Below are 16139 nucleotides of genomic sequence, written 5' to 3'. Positions count from 1 at the left end.
GAAAGATGAAACAAGTGCCAATTGACATCCATGTCAGTCATTCATCACCTGCACCATTACCTGTAAACCACCCGACCCCAAGACCACATACTGTGATGGGCAGCGGCACTTACGTAGTTTTTTCCGGGAGATTCAGGAATGTCTGGATGACCAGGGGCAGCTCTGATTTCACGATGTACAGGTAGCTGGACATGGCTGCAGGGGGCCGAGAACACAATGTGAGGTCTACAGCTTTAAGAGAATTTGTATCGCTAACATCACAGTTACGTCTTCACTACTCACCTCCAATATTTTGCAGTGTTATGGCGATGGCAGCTGCCAACTTTCCTGGTATTCCAAAGGCTTTGTAGCCCAACTGCTCATAGGCCCGTAACCCTGTAACACAGGAGTGTATTACACACCATACACAGGACATGGGCTGCGACTATTGCCAGACTCAGGACCCCACTCACCTACGATGCCGGAGGACTTGAGCAGCAGGTGGATAGAGTACGTGGACAGCAATGCCACACCCGTGAGGAGGAATCTGCAAGATCAAGGCAAATATCAGCCAATCAGAAGCCAGCGGGGAGTAAAGGAATTACATAGACCCAAAAAACCTGCACAGCTCCACACAGCATGGGGGGGACTGAACCAAGACCCACTGGGTCTGACATCAATGGGAGGGGTCTCCAATCTGATCGTAAAGTGAAGACTTCTGCAACTTTCTAGGACTTTGTGTCTCAATTCTTCACCATTTTTAAGATCTCTGCTTGCTGTTAGTGAGATATTTGGTGTTTAAACTCAGCAGCTGAAAACCTATCAGGATCAAGTGCTGTTACAGAGATGCAGAGCTTGTTGCAGTGTATCAGAGTTTTCCATTCTGTAGGTGTTACATAGCTGAATCCCTATACTGATACACTGCAGCAAACCAGCTGTGAACAGGACTGCTTTACAGTCAGTGGGAGAGGAATACTTTACAGAGCGGGAGCTGGTAGACCGCAGCTCCGTTCTCAGGTAACACGTTCTCTACCAAATTCTTAGGACAAAGCGGATCAGAGCGGAGACAAGGGGTGCCTGTGCTCGGATAGGCAGCACCGTTATTGCTGCCAGATTGTGTTTCTGTCCCTGAGCTGTGGGAAAGTGCAGCTGGCATTGTGAAGGATGCCAGGAGATTAAAGGAAGACCGTGAACCCAGAAACCCTACATAGTCTGCGCAGAGTACAAGCCAGGTGTTACACAGCACCAACATATAAACAGGTTGTCACCAACATAAACAAGTCATTCTCATCCGTAACCACTGTATGGTGGGCACTGATCATTCACCTCTGTCCTCTTAGACATGTTCTGGTGTCCACCCAATGAGGACAGCAAGAGATCACATCCAGGTACATAACATAGCTAATTAGTAATCAGATCCCTTCCCAACCAAAAAAATGGACATTTTCATCCCATACAGTGCACCATCAAACAACCTGAGCTTTAAAATAGCAGTAATACATTCATAATTATACCATCAAACAACTTTAGCATTCCTAGAATAGTAACTCAATCAATAGTACACCATGAGACACCTTTAGCATTACATAATAGTAACTAGCCTTTCATAGGGTTATCAGTAATCTAACAGTACACCATCAGACAACTTTAGCTTTCATAGGATAATCAGTAATTCAGCAATACACCATCAGAGAATCTGAGATTTCATAGGGCAGTAAATAATCCAACAGTATACCATCAGACAACCTTGGGTCTCATATAACATTAGGTAATCTACAGTGAACCATCAGACTACTTATTATTCTAAGAAAACTAAAGTTATTTAACAGTGTACCATAAGACAACCTTAGCTTGCGTAGGGTAATAGGTAAGTCTGCAATGCTTAGTTTAGCTTTTGTTGAATCGTAGGTAATCTAACAATACACCATTAAACAAACAGCTTTCATAGAGTCATAAGTAATCTAACTGTACAACATCAGATTACTATTTTACGAAAGCTATCGTTAACTAACAGTACACCATCAAACAACCTTAGCTTTCATAGGGTAGCAAGTAATCTAAAAAAAAATACACCATCAGACAACTTTAACCCTTTCCAATCCAATTTGTATCCTGGTTTTCCTAGGGGGGTTACTCTTTTTTTTGCTCTTATACAACGGCGCTATCTGCTGGCTAAAGCCAGTAGTGCATGAGGTGACACGTTGGATAGGTTCCGACAGCAGAGAGGCTGGCAATATACAGTAAGAGAACCCCGATGGATGTCCTCCAACATCGGAGCTGCACAGCCTTAAATCATAATGTCTTCAGAGGTCAGACAGTGGATTGGAAAGGGTTAACTTCCATAGTGCAGTAATTCATAGAGCAGTACACCATCAGACAACCTTATCTTTCTGGAAATATGACCCAAACAGCCATACATTATATATCTCATTAGCATGGTTCCAGACAACTTGACCATGCTAAATATATGAGCCCAACTTGTGACCTTACAGCCCAGGCCTAACGAGAACAACAACAAGATCTAACCATCAACATCTACAACCTACTGTTCTAACCAATAACCAACCCACCAGTCTACTATAACTATTACACACCATGAGATCATCTCTTCTACTAACCTCCTAACAGAACCTCATCATACCTCATCTATCACACCTCAGGTGCCCATCCTGACCTATAAACCTACCTGCCCATTCTCATCACTGCAACCATCAGACAGCTTTATCTAACATACAGGTGACCCAATAGTACATTACTGCATCATCCTGATTGCCCGCAGAATACTCTACCCCAATTACACAGTCATTAAAGAACTAAAGTTAGTGCCCCCACCCATCCATCTACATTGACTGGCACCCTGGCACCAGTCTCACCCCTGTGTGCCCAGACTGGAAGATGAGACATCTAAACCTGCTCATACAGCCCCAGAACCGGATGGTAATGTCGACTCCCACAGGATATAGAACTCTGCTCCCCTTCACCCAGGATAATGTTTCTGTGTTCGGTGCCAGGGTCATGAGATGGCGCTTGGTTCTGCATGATTGAGCAAGGTATTGACACAACAAACACCAGGCTTCTATGGATAATTTTTATTAATTAGGTGAGATGTTAATAACCAGTGGCATAGTCATTATCTTCTCACCGTCCTGAGCACGGTGAACTAGGTGAGAGGAGCACCTTAAAGCCTGGATTGTGGCTGATCCGCTGCGATTGTATCGTGAAGCGTCTTACACCAGTGATTTTACGGTCACGGCCGAGGAAGTCACAAGTACTGGATATCTCAATTCTCAGAACTCTGCATAACTGCTCTGTAATAGTAGTATAATGTACTATGGTATCAAGTGAGGGTCAGTTATAGGGCGCAGTACATGAGGAACACATTACGTTACGTATCATTAAAGTCTGCTCAGCTGTGGACTACAATTAATCAGTGCACACAACCAGGACAAGGGACACTGAAGCCGAAGACCCCCACTAGTGCAGACATACAGGTACGCAGAGGTGCTGAAGAACACTGCGGAATATAATATAAAGGGAGCATTATTAAAGGGGTCTTTCAGGCAAACTTTTTGGATGGTCTGTCCTCAGGATAGGTCATCAGTAGTTGATCAACTCTGGTGTGCCACTTGGGACCCCAACTGATCAGTGGCCAGCATTGGTATTAATAGGCATAGCTCTCACTGATTTTAATGGGAGCTGTGCCAACAATTACCAGCGCCGGCCACTACATAGATGTCGGAGCCATATGCTTCCGTAACCTATGTGTTTTGCTGGTGAAAGCAGGCGCCGGAAGAGCTTATCACTAGGGGTCTCAAGCAGCGGACCTCAGCTCATTAACTGTTGATGACCTGTCCTGAAGACAGGTCTTCAATAAATATTGTCCGGAATACCCCTTTAATCCATAAAGTTCGTAGTAGTAAAATGCGCCAAAGTTATCAAGGGATGCACGTTGCTTAACAAATTGGGTGCATCTTTGGCCTTCAGTGCACTAGAAATGGAAATCTATGCCAGCTATGATATGTGCTATAGTTTGTGCCAATATTGTGGCCCCACGCTTCCCACAGTCCCCACCCACTTTCTATAAAACCCAAGCTCTTTTACTGCTGCTTTTAAAAAACGGCGAGAGGCTTAAAAAGTCAAATATGACGTGCAGCAAAATTTGTGACTTTTACACTACAAGATTGCAGTAAAACCCTTGATAAATTCCCGCCTTCACATATTGATGCCTTATAAATGTTAAGATCTTTGCTTTCTGTCAGTAAATGGGACCAATAGAGGCTAAAACCATGTCCTTGCCTAGTTCTGTTCACACAACTCGGGGCTTGTAACCAGTGGCGTACCTTGAAGCTTCTGGGCCCCATTGCAAAACCTGTAACAGGGCCCCCAACTATAATGCTTTATTCATAGTACTGGGCTCCCTATATAGAAAGGAGAGACCTTATGGGCCCCCTAAGGCTCCTGGGCCCGGATGCAACCGCATCCTCTGCATCCCCTATAGTTACGCCCCTGCTTGTAACAATGCATGGCCAGTTTCACATGAACATATTACAGCTGCATTTCTGGATGTGTGTCCCGGTCCAACTAAGGGGTTTACTGACCCGAACTGTCAGCATCATAGAGTTCAGATCTATAAACCCTGCGGTTAGGTCGGGACACATGTCCGTATTAGGACTCCTTCACAAAAGCATATGCACAAATGTGCACGCTTCAGCGCAACATATTTGCGCTATGCACAAGGTTGATTTGCGTGTGTATGGACGCATTTTAATGTATTTTTTGTGCACCCAGTGCATGGTTATTTACGCGCAGCAGACGAACACACCCTGATTTAAATAGCTATTTAGCCTAATGAGGTCCATATGTATTCTTTTTTTGAGCATGTATTTGCGCACCTCTTATAGACTTCTATGGGGACCTTTGCTGCGCAAATGTGCAGGAAAATAGAGCATTTCCTATTTTCTTCTGTGCACACAGAGAATTTTTTAAAAAACCATTGATAGCAATGGGTTCTACTCTCTGCGTATTGCACGCGCAAATATTGCATTTGCAAATATGCACCTGTGAGGGACTCCTTACGGAAACAGAAACGCCCTACCTTGTGCGTGTTTGCGCACCAAAGAGCCCCACAGAGGTCTATGGGAAGTGTATAAATACATACATCTGCCTGCGCAGGTATGTGATAAACGCAGCGCATACCCGCAATCACCGGCAACTCGTTAGCCGAATTAGTCCTTTAAATCAGGTCAGGGTGATTCCTCCACCAGTGCGAATGAGCAGTGCCTGAACAAATACTCTTCATATTTGTGCCGGCACGAGGGTATTGCGTATCACATTCGTCTGTTTAAACTCTAAGCACAACATCGGTTGGTATTAAAAATGCATGTCTGATTAAGCCGATTTATTAAAAGATACGGACTGAGAAAAGCTAGAAAATACGCCTGTGTGAATTGCCCTAAATTTCTGTCCATACCTGGACTCCAAGCTAATGGCTCTTACCTGCACTGATACTTTATAACATACACATCAGCGTGTGCGCAGGACCGCGGCAGTCTGTATTTTCAACCTATTACGTTCCCATTTACTGACAGCAAGCAGAGATATTAAAATGGTCAGAAAGTGAAACCTGAAGTCCATAGGAAAGCGGCAGACCTTTGCATTATACAGTGATTAATCCCCATGATATAGGACAAGGGGCGGATAGTACCATCACCACAACACTTACACACCAACTTATATATGTGCCATATAAGGGTGTATGTGCACGGGTATTGCAAGTTCAATCCGAGGTTCTCGGGCGCAAATCGCATCCCACAGACGCCTTGATCTCATGCTGTGCGATGTGCCGGACTCTGCACATTATATGTCCTATTCTTATGTGAGATTTGCACACAAAAAAGACATGCTGCGAATAAACGGGTTCTTTTCCTGTGCGAGTTCTGTCCTTGTTGCAACTGGACTGAACTCGCACGGGAATATTGCCAATGTAAGTACATCCTTAACAGAATGCTCCATATGCTTCATACAATGTTCACACCGTCCACTTATATTTATATACCATATACACTATATATGTGACCGCTCAATGGGCGGCTTCTACAGCGATATACAATACCACGCACTTACAGGAAGAGAAGAATGCCCGTGTTCGCCATCGCATACGCCAATCCCAGGATGCCACTGCCCATGATGGCGTTACTCAGGTTAAAGATGGACATCCCGAACGACGTCTTCCCCTCAAACTGTGAGAAAATAAGCGTAAGAATCATCCCTGGCACCAGTGATGCCACCCATGTACTTGTCAAAAGCATCCCAACCAGCACCAGGTGATGGCACTCTCCACACCAGCAAGTGTCACCTGCACAGGTAGGAGAAAACCTCCGAGCTGTATCACTGCCACTTATGGCATTCACATATAGAAGCTATAGGGTCACACAGTGGTTACTCACATCTGTGAATCGCGGTTTCTCCTTTCCGGAGGTGTGAGGTAGGAACTCTTCCAGCTCTTGGTTCTCGACATAACTAAACGAAGCAGACATGACTGTGGTTATAGAACATATATAGAAGTGGGCTGATATAGAGGACGGCACGTATCTTACCTCGGCTCTGGCGTCTCCGTTCTCAGCATCCCATTGAGTTTCTCGCACAGCTGCATGTCCACCATTTCTGTCTGCGGAGGAAGCTCCATGTCCGGGCATCAGAGACGCTCACCACACTGCAAGAGACAAATACGGGTCACCACAGAGCAGTGTGTGCGGCGATGGCGCTCGCGTCTGTGTAGCTCCTCACCAACGCACGCTTTCTGCTCCCTGAAAACAAACAAGATAAGGAGGTTGGAAAGGTGCGAGCTGCGCAGGTGACGGAGCCGGACCAGACACGATGATTCCCACACATACAACTCCACCGTGCGCAGATGTCGCCGCCATCTCTGAAATTGTCATGTGAATTTTTATGGATGCTCCTGGAAACCTGGCAACCGCCTGCTCCATAGAAAGCGCTCCAGGCCCCGGGCGCCTCCATCGTGGTGCTGAGAGTTGTGATACCAGGAGAAGACACTGATCAAGCAGTATATTTCCATTCAGGGGTCACATCTGAGGTAGGATCACTGGTGACCCCCATCTCTCACGTTTCCAATATGCCCCCTCCCCAATATAATCGACTTTCCATCACAGGCCCCTCCCATAATTCCTGCCACTAATATGAGCGGCTTTAAGGTCAGCTTCATATGAGCATAAACGCATTTGAGCGCAACTAGGTATAGAGTTTTTGCGGAATGAACGACGCTTTTTTGCCCGCACATCAGCGAATTTTACCTTACTTCTTGCGCCCGCAAGGCATGTTCATCTGCGCGTGACAAACAAAGACGCACTGATTGAAAGGGCTACTTAGTCCTAATACATTTATGATGTGTTCTTTTTCCTGCGCAATTACGCAGTTTTTCACGCATGTCCTTGCATATTGCACACACATTTGCACACCTCTATTTACTTTTATTGGGATCTTTAAATACGCAAATACGCATAAAAATGGAACACGTTCTTTTTTTTGCGCGATCAAAATGCCCGTGCAAAATACGGAAATGTGAACGAACCCACTGAAATCAATGGTTCTATTAACTGCGTATTGAGTGCACAAAATTTCCGTCCACAAATCCACGCATGTGAAGCTGGTATAAGAAGTATCGACTAACAGGATGACTGACAACATCCTGAGGGTCCCCATTACATGGCCACATGTGAGAAGAAGCAGATAATAACGTATAGAAACAACATTCAGGAGCTATGTAATATTTACTTCCTGTTACCTATATAGCGCCAACATATTCTGCAGCGCTGTACAGAGACGGTTATAGCAGGGGATTATGTGATCATTATGGAGTCGTTATAGAAGATGGCGGCAGATTCTGCAGGTTGCCCGCCGCCCCCGTGGTGATGTCACGATAAGAGTGCAATGTTCGAGTCTGACAGAAGAGTCTGTCATTGTGAAAGCAGAACCTGTGCGCCCCTGACCTCCCCGACCCGCTCCTCCCCTCGTCCACCCGCTTCTGCCTGACTTATCTGATCAAAATCCACTTGTATCCGGAAAATCCGGTGTCACTGCGCTGTCACCGACCGTGTGACGCGTCCTGAACCAGCGAACATACTAACCTGTGATCCTGCATACATCACAGCCCGGGAGCCTGTATACAGACCAGCACATATATATCAGCCAGGAGCTCATATATATATATATACTACCCAAGAGTTCATATATATTACCCTGGAGTTCAAATAGTGACCAACAAATACCGTTATATAATGCCCATGAGCTCATATATACTGCCCACCAGTTAATATAATTCTCCCGGAGCTCATATGTATCGCTCAGTATCTCATATATACCAGCTAGGAGCTCATATATACTACTCTGGAGCTGATATAACGCCCATAATTTGATATATACTACCTTGAGGCTTATATATACTGCCAAGGAGATCATATATTATATACGCACACACTAATATATATACTGCCAGGAACTAATACACTTCCCCAGCAGCTCATATATTAAACTGACCCAGAAGTGATACTCTTCTGCCAGAGCTCAAATATACTACCCTGGTGCTCAGATATACTACACCAGAGCTTGTAAAATAGTGAATCCCCTACAAATTGCGGTTTTGCTGCAAAACTCGTCCTGCAGTTATATCTCGGGCAGATATACAAATGATTAGAGTTGTGGTGATTAGATGAACAGTCTTGTCACCTGAGGCCCTAAAAGTGGCTCCCCCCTTGGCCTATAAAGGCTCTTGGAGGCTCCTTGTGTGTAGTGACCTCTTCTTCCGCTTGTGTAGAGCTTGTTGGCCACTAGACGCCTCTACGAGGCAGAGAAGAGATGTCACCCCATTACCAGAGTCTGAGAGGGGCACATTATTGGGATGTGAGAAGCTGGATGGTCATATCGGCGAATTGGCCCCAACCTGGGCAGTCACCCATAGTAGTGGTACGAAAGACCATGACAGCTTACCATCAGTCTCTCATGGCGGCTTCCAAGAGGCATTTCCCAGCAGGATAATGCTCGGCCGCACACACAAGGGCATCACAGGAGTCTCCACAACATTGTCACACTTCCATGGCAGCCCGGTCGCAAGATTTATCACCAATAGAACATGTATGGGACCATCTGGGACGCCAACTTCAACAGCCTACAAGTTTGCACAATCTAGAGTCTCAGTTACAGCAAATATAGAGATATGCCGGAGGCTACCATACAGAAGCTGTATGCCTACATACCCGCCCGTATAACATAATGTATCCAAGCTAGATGTGGTACAACAGGGTCCTAGAGCCTCCATGCCCGCCTGTATCACATCTTGTATCCAAGCTAGAGGCGGTACAACAGGGTACTAGATCCTCCCTTCTAGTACCTGCCCGTATGTACCCACCCGTATCACATCTTGTATCCTAGCTAGTGGTGGTACAACATAATACCGCCAATAGCAAGGATACAAGATGTGATACAGGCGGTATAAGTATACACTGCACAACACCTCATACATATACTGGCCCGGAGCTCATACATACTACCAAGGGGCTCACATATATTGCCCATGTGCTCATATATAATGTAAAGGATCCCATACACACTGCTCACAAGCTCATATATGCCTCCTAGCAGCTCTTATATGGCCCAGGAGCTGATATATACCGGGGCCCTTGTGTAATGGTGATGTTACTTAAATTAGGAGGAATCTAGGACCGAAATAAACGGCTGCTGCTCCCACGATGCTTTGCAGCTGCTACAGATCACCGATCAATGTGACTTTCACCGTATTTCAGCACTTTTCCAGAAAGTGCAAATTAAATGTCACCAAGTGTCAGCAAATGACAAGAGGCGCCAGGGTTATCGGCATCACAGCTATCGATCAGTGTTTCTGGCAATCTGCCGCCACATCAACTTGTCACTGATGTCGCAACCTAAAATGTGCATCGAATGGAGCCAGAAAAAGACTGAGTGACTACAGAGGGGCATGAAAAGAGGGGGCTCAGAGCACAGAGGTATCAGAGCTTCCAGAAATCTTCACATTTATTGTTCCCTGTTATCAGCCACAAGATCCCTAGCCCTTTAAGAATCGCCTGCACATTTTATGCAGTTAAAGGCCTCATGTCCACGAGGAAATTATATTTATCAAATCTGAGCAGGTCTCCTGTGCGTGAAATCTGAATATCCGCATCCCATAGGAAAGCACTGACCATCTGCGGTTAATTAAATAGCCGCAGATGGTATTGTAAGTGATTTTCGGAAATAAAACGCGGCATGCTCCATTTTAGCGTGGATCACGTGCAAGTAGGCGCAATTGTCCTCTATCTAAATGGATTTCCTGCATGCAAAAAAAAAGACAATTTAAAGTGCATCCGCTGCGGAAATCTGCAGCAGAAATCCGCGTGGGCCATATTTTTCCCATGGACAGGAGGCCTTATGGAGAACAGTATACGGAGAGCAGATGGTGCCAGACTGTGCCACACACGGTGCCCACAGCTATCGTCTGGGGAATCATCTGCTCCACCAGTGGTCTATTTCTGCACAGCTGTACCTGTGTCATGAGTGAGATGATTATGTCCGGGGTTCCCGTGGGGTGTGGGGGCTCCGTATAATGCAGATTACTGGGGAGGTCAGCGCCATACACCTGTCTGCAAAAATCTTATCCAAAGTGTTCTCCACTGAAGAAAGATGGCACAGACCTAATACTTTTCACAGCTGAGGATCTGCTACAGTATGTCCAGCGCAGACAATGTTCTCGGCGCTAAACACAAGTGTCTCTCCTGTCCTGATAATCTGTTACAATATAACATTAAGAGCTCATTTACACGGGCGAGCTTCTTGGGCGAGTTTTGTACTTTGTGAGATGCACAAAACTTGCACGATAATAGAAGCCATTATTGCAAATGGGTCTATTTACTTGTGCGCTCTTTCTCTCGTAGATGGAAAAATCGCAGTATGTTCTATTTCTCTGCAATACCACAGAAAACACACCTATAATTTGCTCTAGGCGAGTTAAAAAAAAAAAACGCATTGCAATCGTATGTACATGCTAGTTTTAGGCGAATGCGATTATTAAATTTTTCCTATTGAAACGTGATTTTCATGCTGGGTATTTTTTCACACTTTGAGAAAATGATGTGACATATACGCAGATATGAATGAACTCATTGAAATCAACGGGTTCTATACACTTCGTATTACGCGTGTAAATAATACGCATGTAATACGGAGTGAAATTGCGCCCGTGTGAACTAGCTGTTATAGTATCAGTCCAGGATTTTCACCTCACCTCTAGACTGGATGTATTGTAAAACCGTCAGCTGTGAGAAGTATTAGGTCAGGGGAGCACTGGTCGCTGACAGCAAGCAGAGATCTTGAAAATGGTAAAAAAAAAACTGAGACAAAGGCTATTTACTGACGGCTAGGGCTTACAGCCACTTTGGCCAACAGCCCGGTGTAGTACAATGACATCGCACTGCACTGAACTCAGTGGAGTCACAGGTTGCCACGACCGTGATATCGCACGCGGTTGTATTTTTATGTGATCGCAATGTCCCGGCTGCAGCAACATGCGACTCGTACTGCGACTCCAATAAGTTCAATAGCAGTGCTATGGCGCTGTACTACACAGCAGATTTGTACCCGTAACACCTGTCGTAACAAAAATCGACATGTACGCCAAACCTTACATATCTGGCTGCCATTCCAGATTTTCCATACTGCACTTGTACAGTTCACACCAGCTGAGAGCAGTCGGCGACTCTCCCCTGTGGGTAACGCGGCGGCGCTCAGCGATGTTAAACTGATAGGATGAGACGCGTGGCACCTCCAGGACACATCCTCAGCCCCATCACATTACAGCGCGACCTAATTTAACCCCATCTTGCCTGTAGCCGAGTAGTGTGGGCGTTCAACAGTGACCCCATTCTGTATTTATAGGAAGGAATGGCTGCCAGCGCCCCCCAATGACGTAGAGCTTGAGTGCGCAGCCCGGCCTGCAGCATATATGCTGATATATGAATCCTGGCTTTTTCCACTGCCAAAATAGGGAACGGAAACATTGCAAATCCTCCTGTCCAAGAGCAGAGACAACCGGAGCGAGCGCAGCACTGCAGCCCCCCATATTACTGCATGCAAGGACATATTAATTGTGTACCTATGGGTAAACTGCGGTAGAAGACATCAGGGAGGGTCTGAGCATTATAGACATTACTGACATAATGCCGATGACCATGTGCTGAGCCTAATGTCCTACCTACAGGGATGTCACTGCACAGCAATGCTGCATATAATGTCACACCTTCAATAACATGTACATTCCCCCTTAACTCCAGTGTTTATATACAGTAAAAGGGGCTGGCACATCATATACTCCAGAGCTGTACTCACATTTCTGCTAGTTGTTACTGGAAACAGTCAGCAAGATTGTGGTAAGACACACCCAACAGCTCAGTTCTAAGTGCAGGGGCTGCATTAATCAGGGGGACACTTAGTTTTCCCTAGACCAGATGACTGTATAGATAGAGCCTGGTGTAAAGACTACAATTCCCAGAATGCAAATCATCAGAACCAGCTCTGTGCAGACACTTAACAAGTAGAAAACTCTGTATGATTGCAGTTCTGAAGCCTACAATTCAGCAAATGGAGCTCTGGAGTATATCAGTAACTCAGGATCAGTACAGGATAAGTAATGTATGTACACAGTGACTCTACCAGCAGAATAGTGAGTACAGCTCTGGGGTATAATACAGGATGGAACTCAGGAGCAGTACAGGATAAGTAATGTATGTACACAGTGACTCCACCAGCACAATAATGAGTGCAGCCCTGGAGTATAATACAGGATATAACTTGGAATCAGCACAGGATAAGTAATGTATGTATACAGTGACTCCACCAGCAGAATAGTGAGTGCAGCTCTGGAGTATAATACAGGATTTAACTTGGAATCAGTACAGGATAAGTAATGTATGTATACAGTGACTCCACCAGCAGAATAGTGAGTGCAGCTCTGGAGTATACAGGATAATTAATGTATGTACACTGTGACTGCACCAGCAGTATATTGAGTACAGCTCTGCAGTATAATGCAGGATGTAGCTCAGCAGCAGTACAGGATAAGTAATGTATGTATACAGTGACTCCACCAGCAGAATAGTGAGTGCAGCTCTGGAGTATAATGCAGGATGTAGCTCAGGATCAGTACAGGATAAGTAATGTATGTACACAGTGACTCCACCAGCAGAATAGTGAGTGCAGCTCTGCAGTATAATGCAGGATGTAGCTCAGGATCAGTACAGGATAAGTAATGTATGTACACAGTGACTCCACCAGCAGAATAGTGAGTGCAGCTCTGCAGTATAATAGAGAATGTTGACCAATTCTGTATGGAATCTGTAAATGGTCATCACTGGTCTCCACCACGGTGTTGTTCGCACACTCAAATCTTCTCTTCCTGCCAACCAATGATAAACTCTTCAGTAGGTTCCAAGAAATTGACCTCTGACTTTTTGACAACACAAATTCTAATTTTATCATTTCCCGCCCCTCTCACCTCCGCAAACTCAAATAGTGGACACGGCCCCTGTCAACTGACCAGTTCTCGAATCCCGAACACCAGCAGCAGACACTCATGTGCCAATTGTAGTGTTTGCAGAGAGTGACCTTCACAACATGTACCGTACATATAATAATCCTCACCTATCCATAACACAGTCTCATCCTGAAAAAGCCACACACCCCACTGGGACCCCAGGGCTCTCAGGTAGGGGCTCCTGGGCTGTCAGGTTGGGGATCCTTATAATGAATGCTGCTCAGCAAATTCAAGATCTCTACTTCCAAGAAATGTTTTACAAAGTATTACTGCAGGTAAGAGCATCAGAGGAATGCCTGGACCGGATACATTGCAGCACATCCTCCAGATTCACGCAAACGCATTTGTGCACGGAAAAAATTGGCACACACAATACACAGAAAATAGAACTCATTGATTTCAATGGGTTAGTTCACAAGCACGCATTTTTCCTGCACATCTTGATCACCCCAAAAAACACAGTGTGCTCTATTTTCCTGCGCATTTCCTATAGAAGTCAATGGGGATGCACAAATGCACACACAATACGCTAGGTAAGGTGGCCAGACATCCCGATTTAGGTGGGACAGGCCCACTTTGGCACCCTGTGTCCTGCTTTCCCCAGGGTCCCTAAGCAGGACTTTTTTTGTCCCACTTCTGGGACGTCTGTCCCATGTTTGGGACATCTAGTCACCATGAAGGTGATTACCAGCGGGGGTGCTGCTGCTCCCCGGATGGCAATCACTCAATGGCTCTGCGGGATGCACACACTGACAGCAGTGTGTGGACCCGGTGTCCTCTTCCCCTGACCTGTCCTTCTTGGTTCACCAGGAGGAGAGGAGAAGGGAGGAGGTGTCCGGATGCACACACTTCCGCCAGCAGCAGCGCCAAGCGAAGGAGTAGCGGCACTTTGAAGACAAGGAGGAGATAATTATATAGGTCTCAGGGAGGCTACTGTGGAAGTCACTATTAATACTGGGGTCGATATAGGAAACACTATTAGTAATAGTGTCCTGTATGGCTAATTGAACTGAGCTCCCACCCCCTTTCCGCCCCTCTGCACTATTTGCAATGAAAAGGAGGGGGCAGACCTAAGTTTCAAGACTTAGCTCCGCCCCATCCCATTGCAAATAGTGCTGAGGGGTGGAGAGGAGGCGGTGAGGGGGCGGTTGCTTAGAGCACTGCTCCTGGCTCTTCCAGCCTCCTCCCCCTGCAGAGAGGGACACCGTATATTGGCCGGGCGTGAATAACCGGCCAGTATACGGTCGTCTGAATAAGCCCAATATCAGCCCCGGTAGTAATAGTATTACAACCGAGGCCACTATGTGGTCATTATTACTACTGAGGCCACTGTGGGGGTCACTATTAAAACTGAAGCTAATAAAGGGGACACTATAACTACTAAGGCCACTTTGGGGTCACTATTACTGCTATGGCCGATATAGGGGACACTACTACTGGGGCCACTCTGCACGTGGCAGCATACCTCAAGCTGACTTATGGTATGTTTACATGTAGTGGAAATTCAGCAGACTGTTAGCAGCAGAAATTTCCGTGGCAAATTCTGCAGCATTTCTGCATCCAAAAACAGTCAAAATCTGTACCATTGGCGCAGATTTTGACTGGAAAGCAGCCATGTACCCACAGCTAAATTCATACTAAATTCACGTTGTCAGCGCTCCCCAGTTCCCAGTGGTCTGGTCAGGTGATGCTGGTCAGGTTAGGCCACTACAGGTCGCTGGGAGCCAGAATCTAGGGAGCGCTGACAGCGGGAAGCCTTCAGAGCGGGTGAGGGGGAGCGACGCATAGTATTTCCAATCATAATCCGCACCGATGGTAAGGATTTTGACTTTTTTAAAATGTGGAAATGCTGCAAAATTTGCTCCCTGTCTTCTTTGAAAGGCTTTGTACTTTTGATAACAACGGAGGTAAAATTATACACCATGATAAGCCCCGCCCCCTGATCTCACCTCTCTGTCCCGCTGTGAAACCACCCTTATATACTGAATTATTAAAACACAGTTCCCCAGGTGATATACATAATATATAATACCCTCAGTAAAACATGTGACATGCCGTGTCATTTTATAAGACGTTTGGCCGCTAAAGTCTAGTATCTCTGTAGCAGATTCAGTATCCGCATCTCAGCCCTTTCCATGTTGTTTAGGTAAAGGAGGAGCTACCGGTAGTAAAAAATGTTCTTTAATCTAGAACAGATTGGTGTTTCTTTATACAGCCGCCCGTTTCCTCCCATTGAGGATCATAAGTGGCGATTGGGGTCCGAGGCAGATATCTGTCCTCTGTGTTTGTATTTACCACAGACTATCCCAGCAGGCATGTATACATTGGCATCCAGGGCGGCTGACCCCGAGCCAGCATACACTCACTGACTGAGGGCCCTCTTACAGGGGCCAATAAATCGTATAGATTCCGGCATCCAGCAAGATTCTAAATGATCATCATTCAGTGTAAATGCCCCAACTGAACCTAAGATGAGGGGGATTACCTGCCCGGTAACAACATTAAAAGCCTCTTTATGGCAGTCTTCGCATGGGCAATTGAATGGCTG

General features: G+C 45.8%; 1 protein-coding gene across 2 annotated transcripts in view; it reads right to left on the bottom strand.

Annotated features, from left to right (window-relative positions):
- SLC38A3 (solute carrier family 38 member 3) overlaps positions 1-16139 on the bottom strand; it is a 47821-nt gene that overhangs the window by 15000 nt on the left and 16682 nt on the right. For both annotated transcript variants that reach the window (XM_066596874.1, XM_066596873.1), the window contains 6 exons: positions 6576-6691; positions 6426-6498; positions 6103-6218; positions 453-526; positions 283-375; positions 114-195 (listed from right to left, as the gene is read on the bottom strand). In XM_066596874.1, coding sequence (XP_066452971.1) covers positions 114-195; positions 283-375; positions 453-526; positions 6103-6218; positions 6426-6498; positions 6576-6664 — 527 coding nt within the window. In that variant the 5' untranslated portion in view covers positions 6665-6691. The remainder of the gene's footprint in view (positions 1-113; positions 196-282; positions 376-452; positions 527-6102; positions 6219-6425; positions 6499-6575; positions 6692-16139) is intronic.

The sequence above is a fragment of the Eleutherodactylus coqui genome, chromosome 3 (genome assembly GCF_035609145.1).
Source record: "Eleutherodactylus coqui strain aEleCoq1 chromosome 3, aEleCoq1.hap1, whole genome shotgun sequence".
Lineage (NCBI taxonomy): Eukaryota > Metazoa > Chordata > Amphibia > Anura > Eleutherodactylidae > Eleutherodactylus > Eleutherodactylus coqui.
The sequence above is the reverse complement of the archived record's forward strand: the minus strand, read 5'-3'. Positions and strand labels throughout refer to the sequence as shown.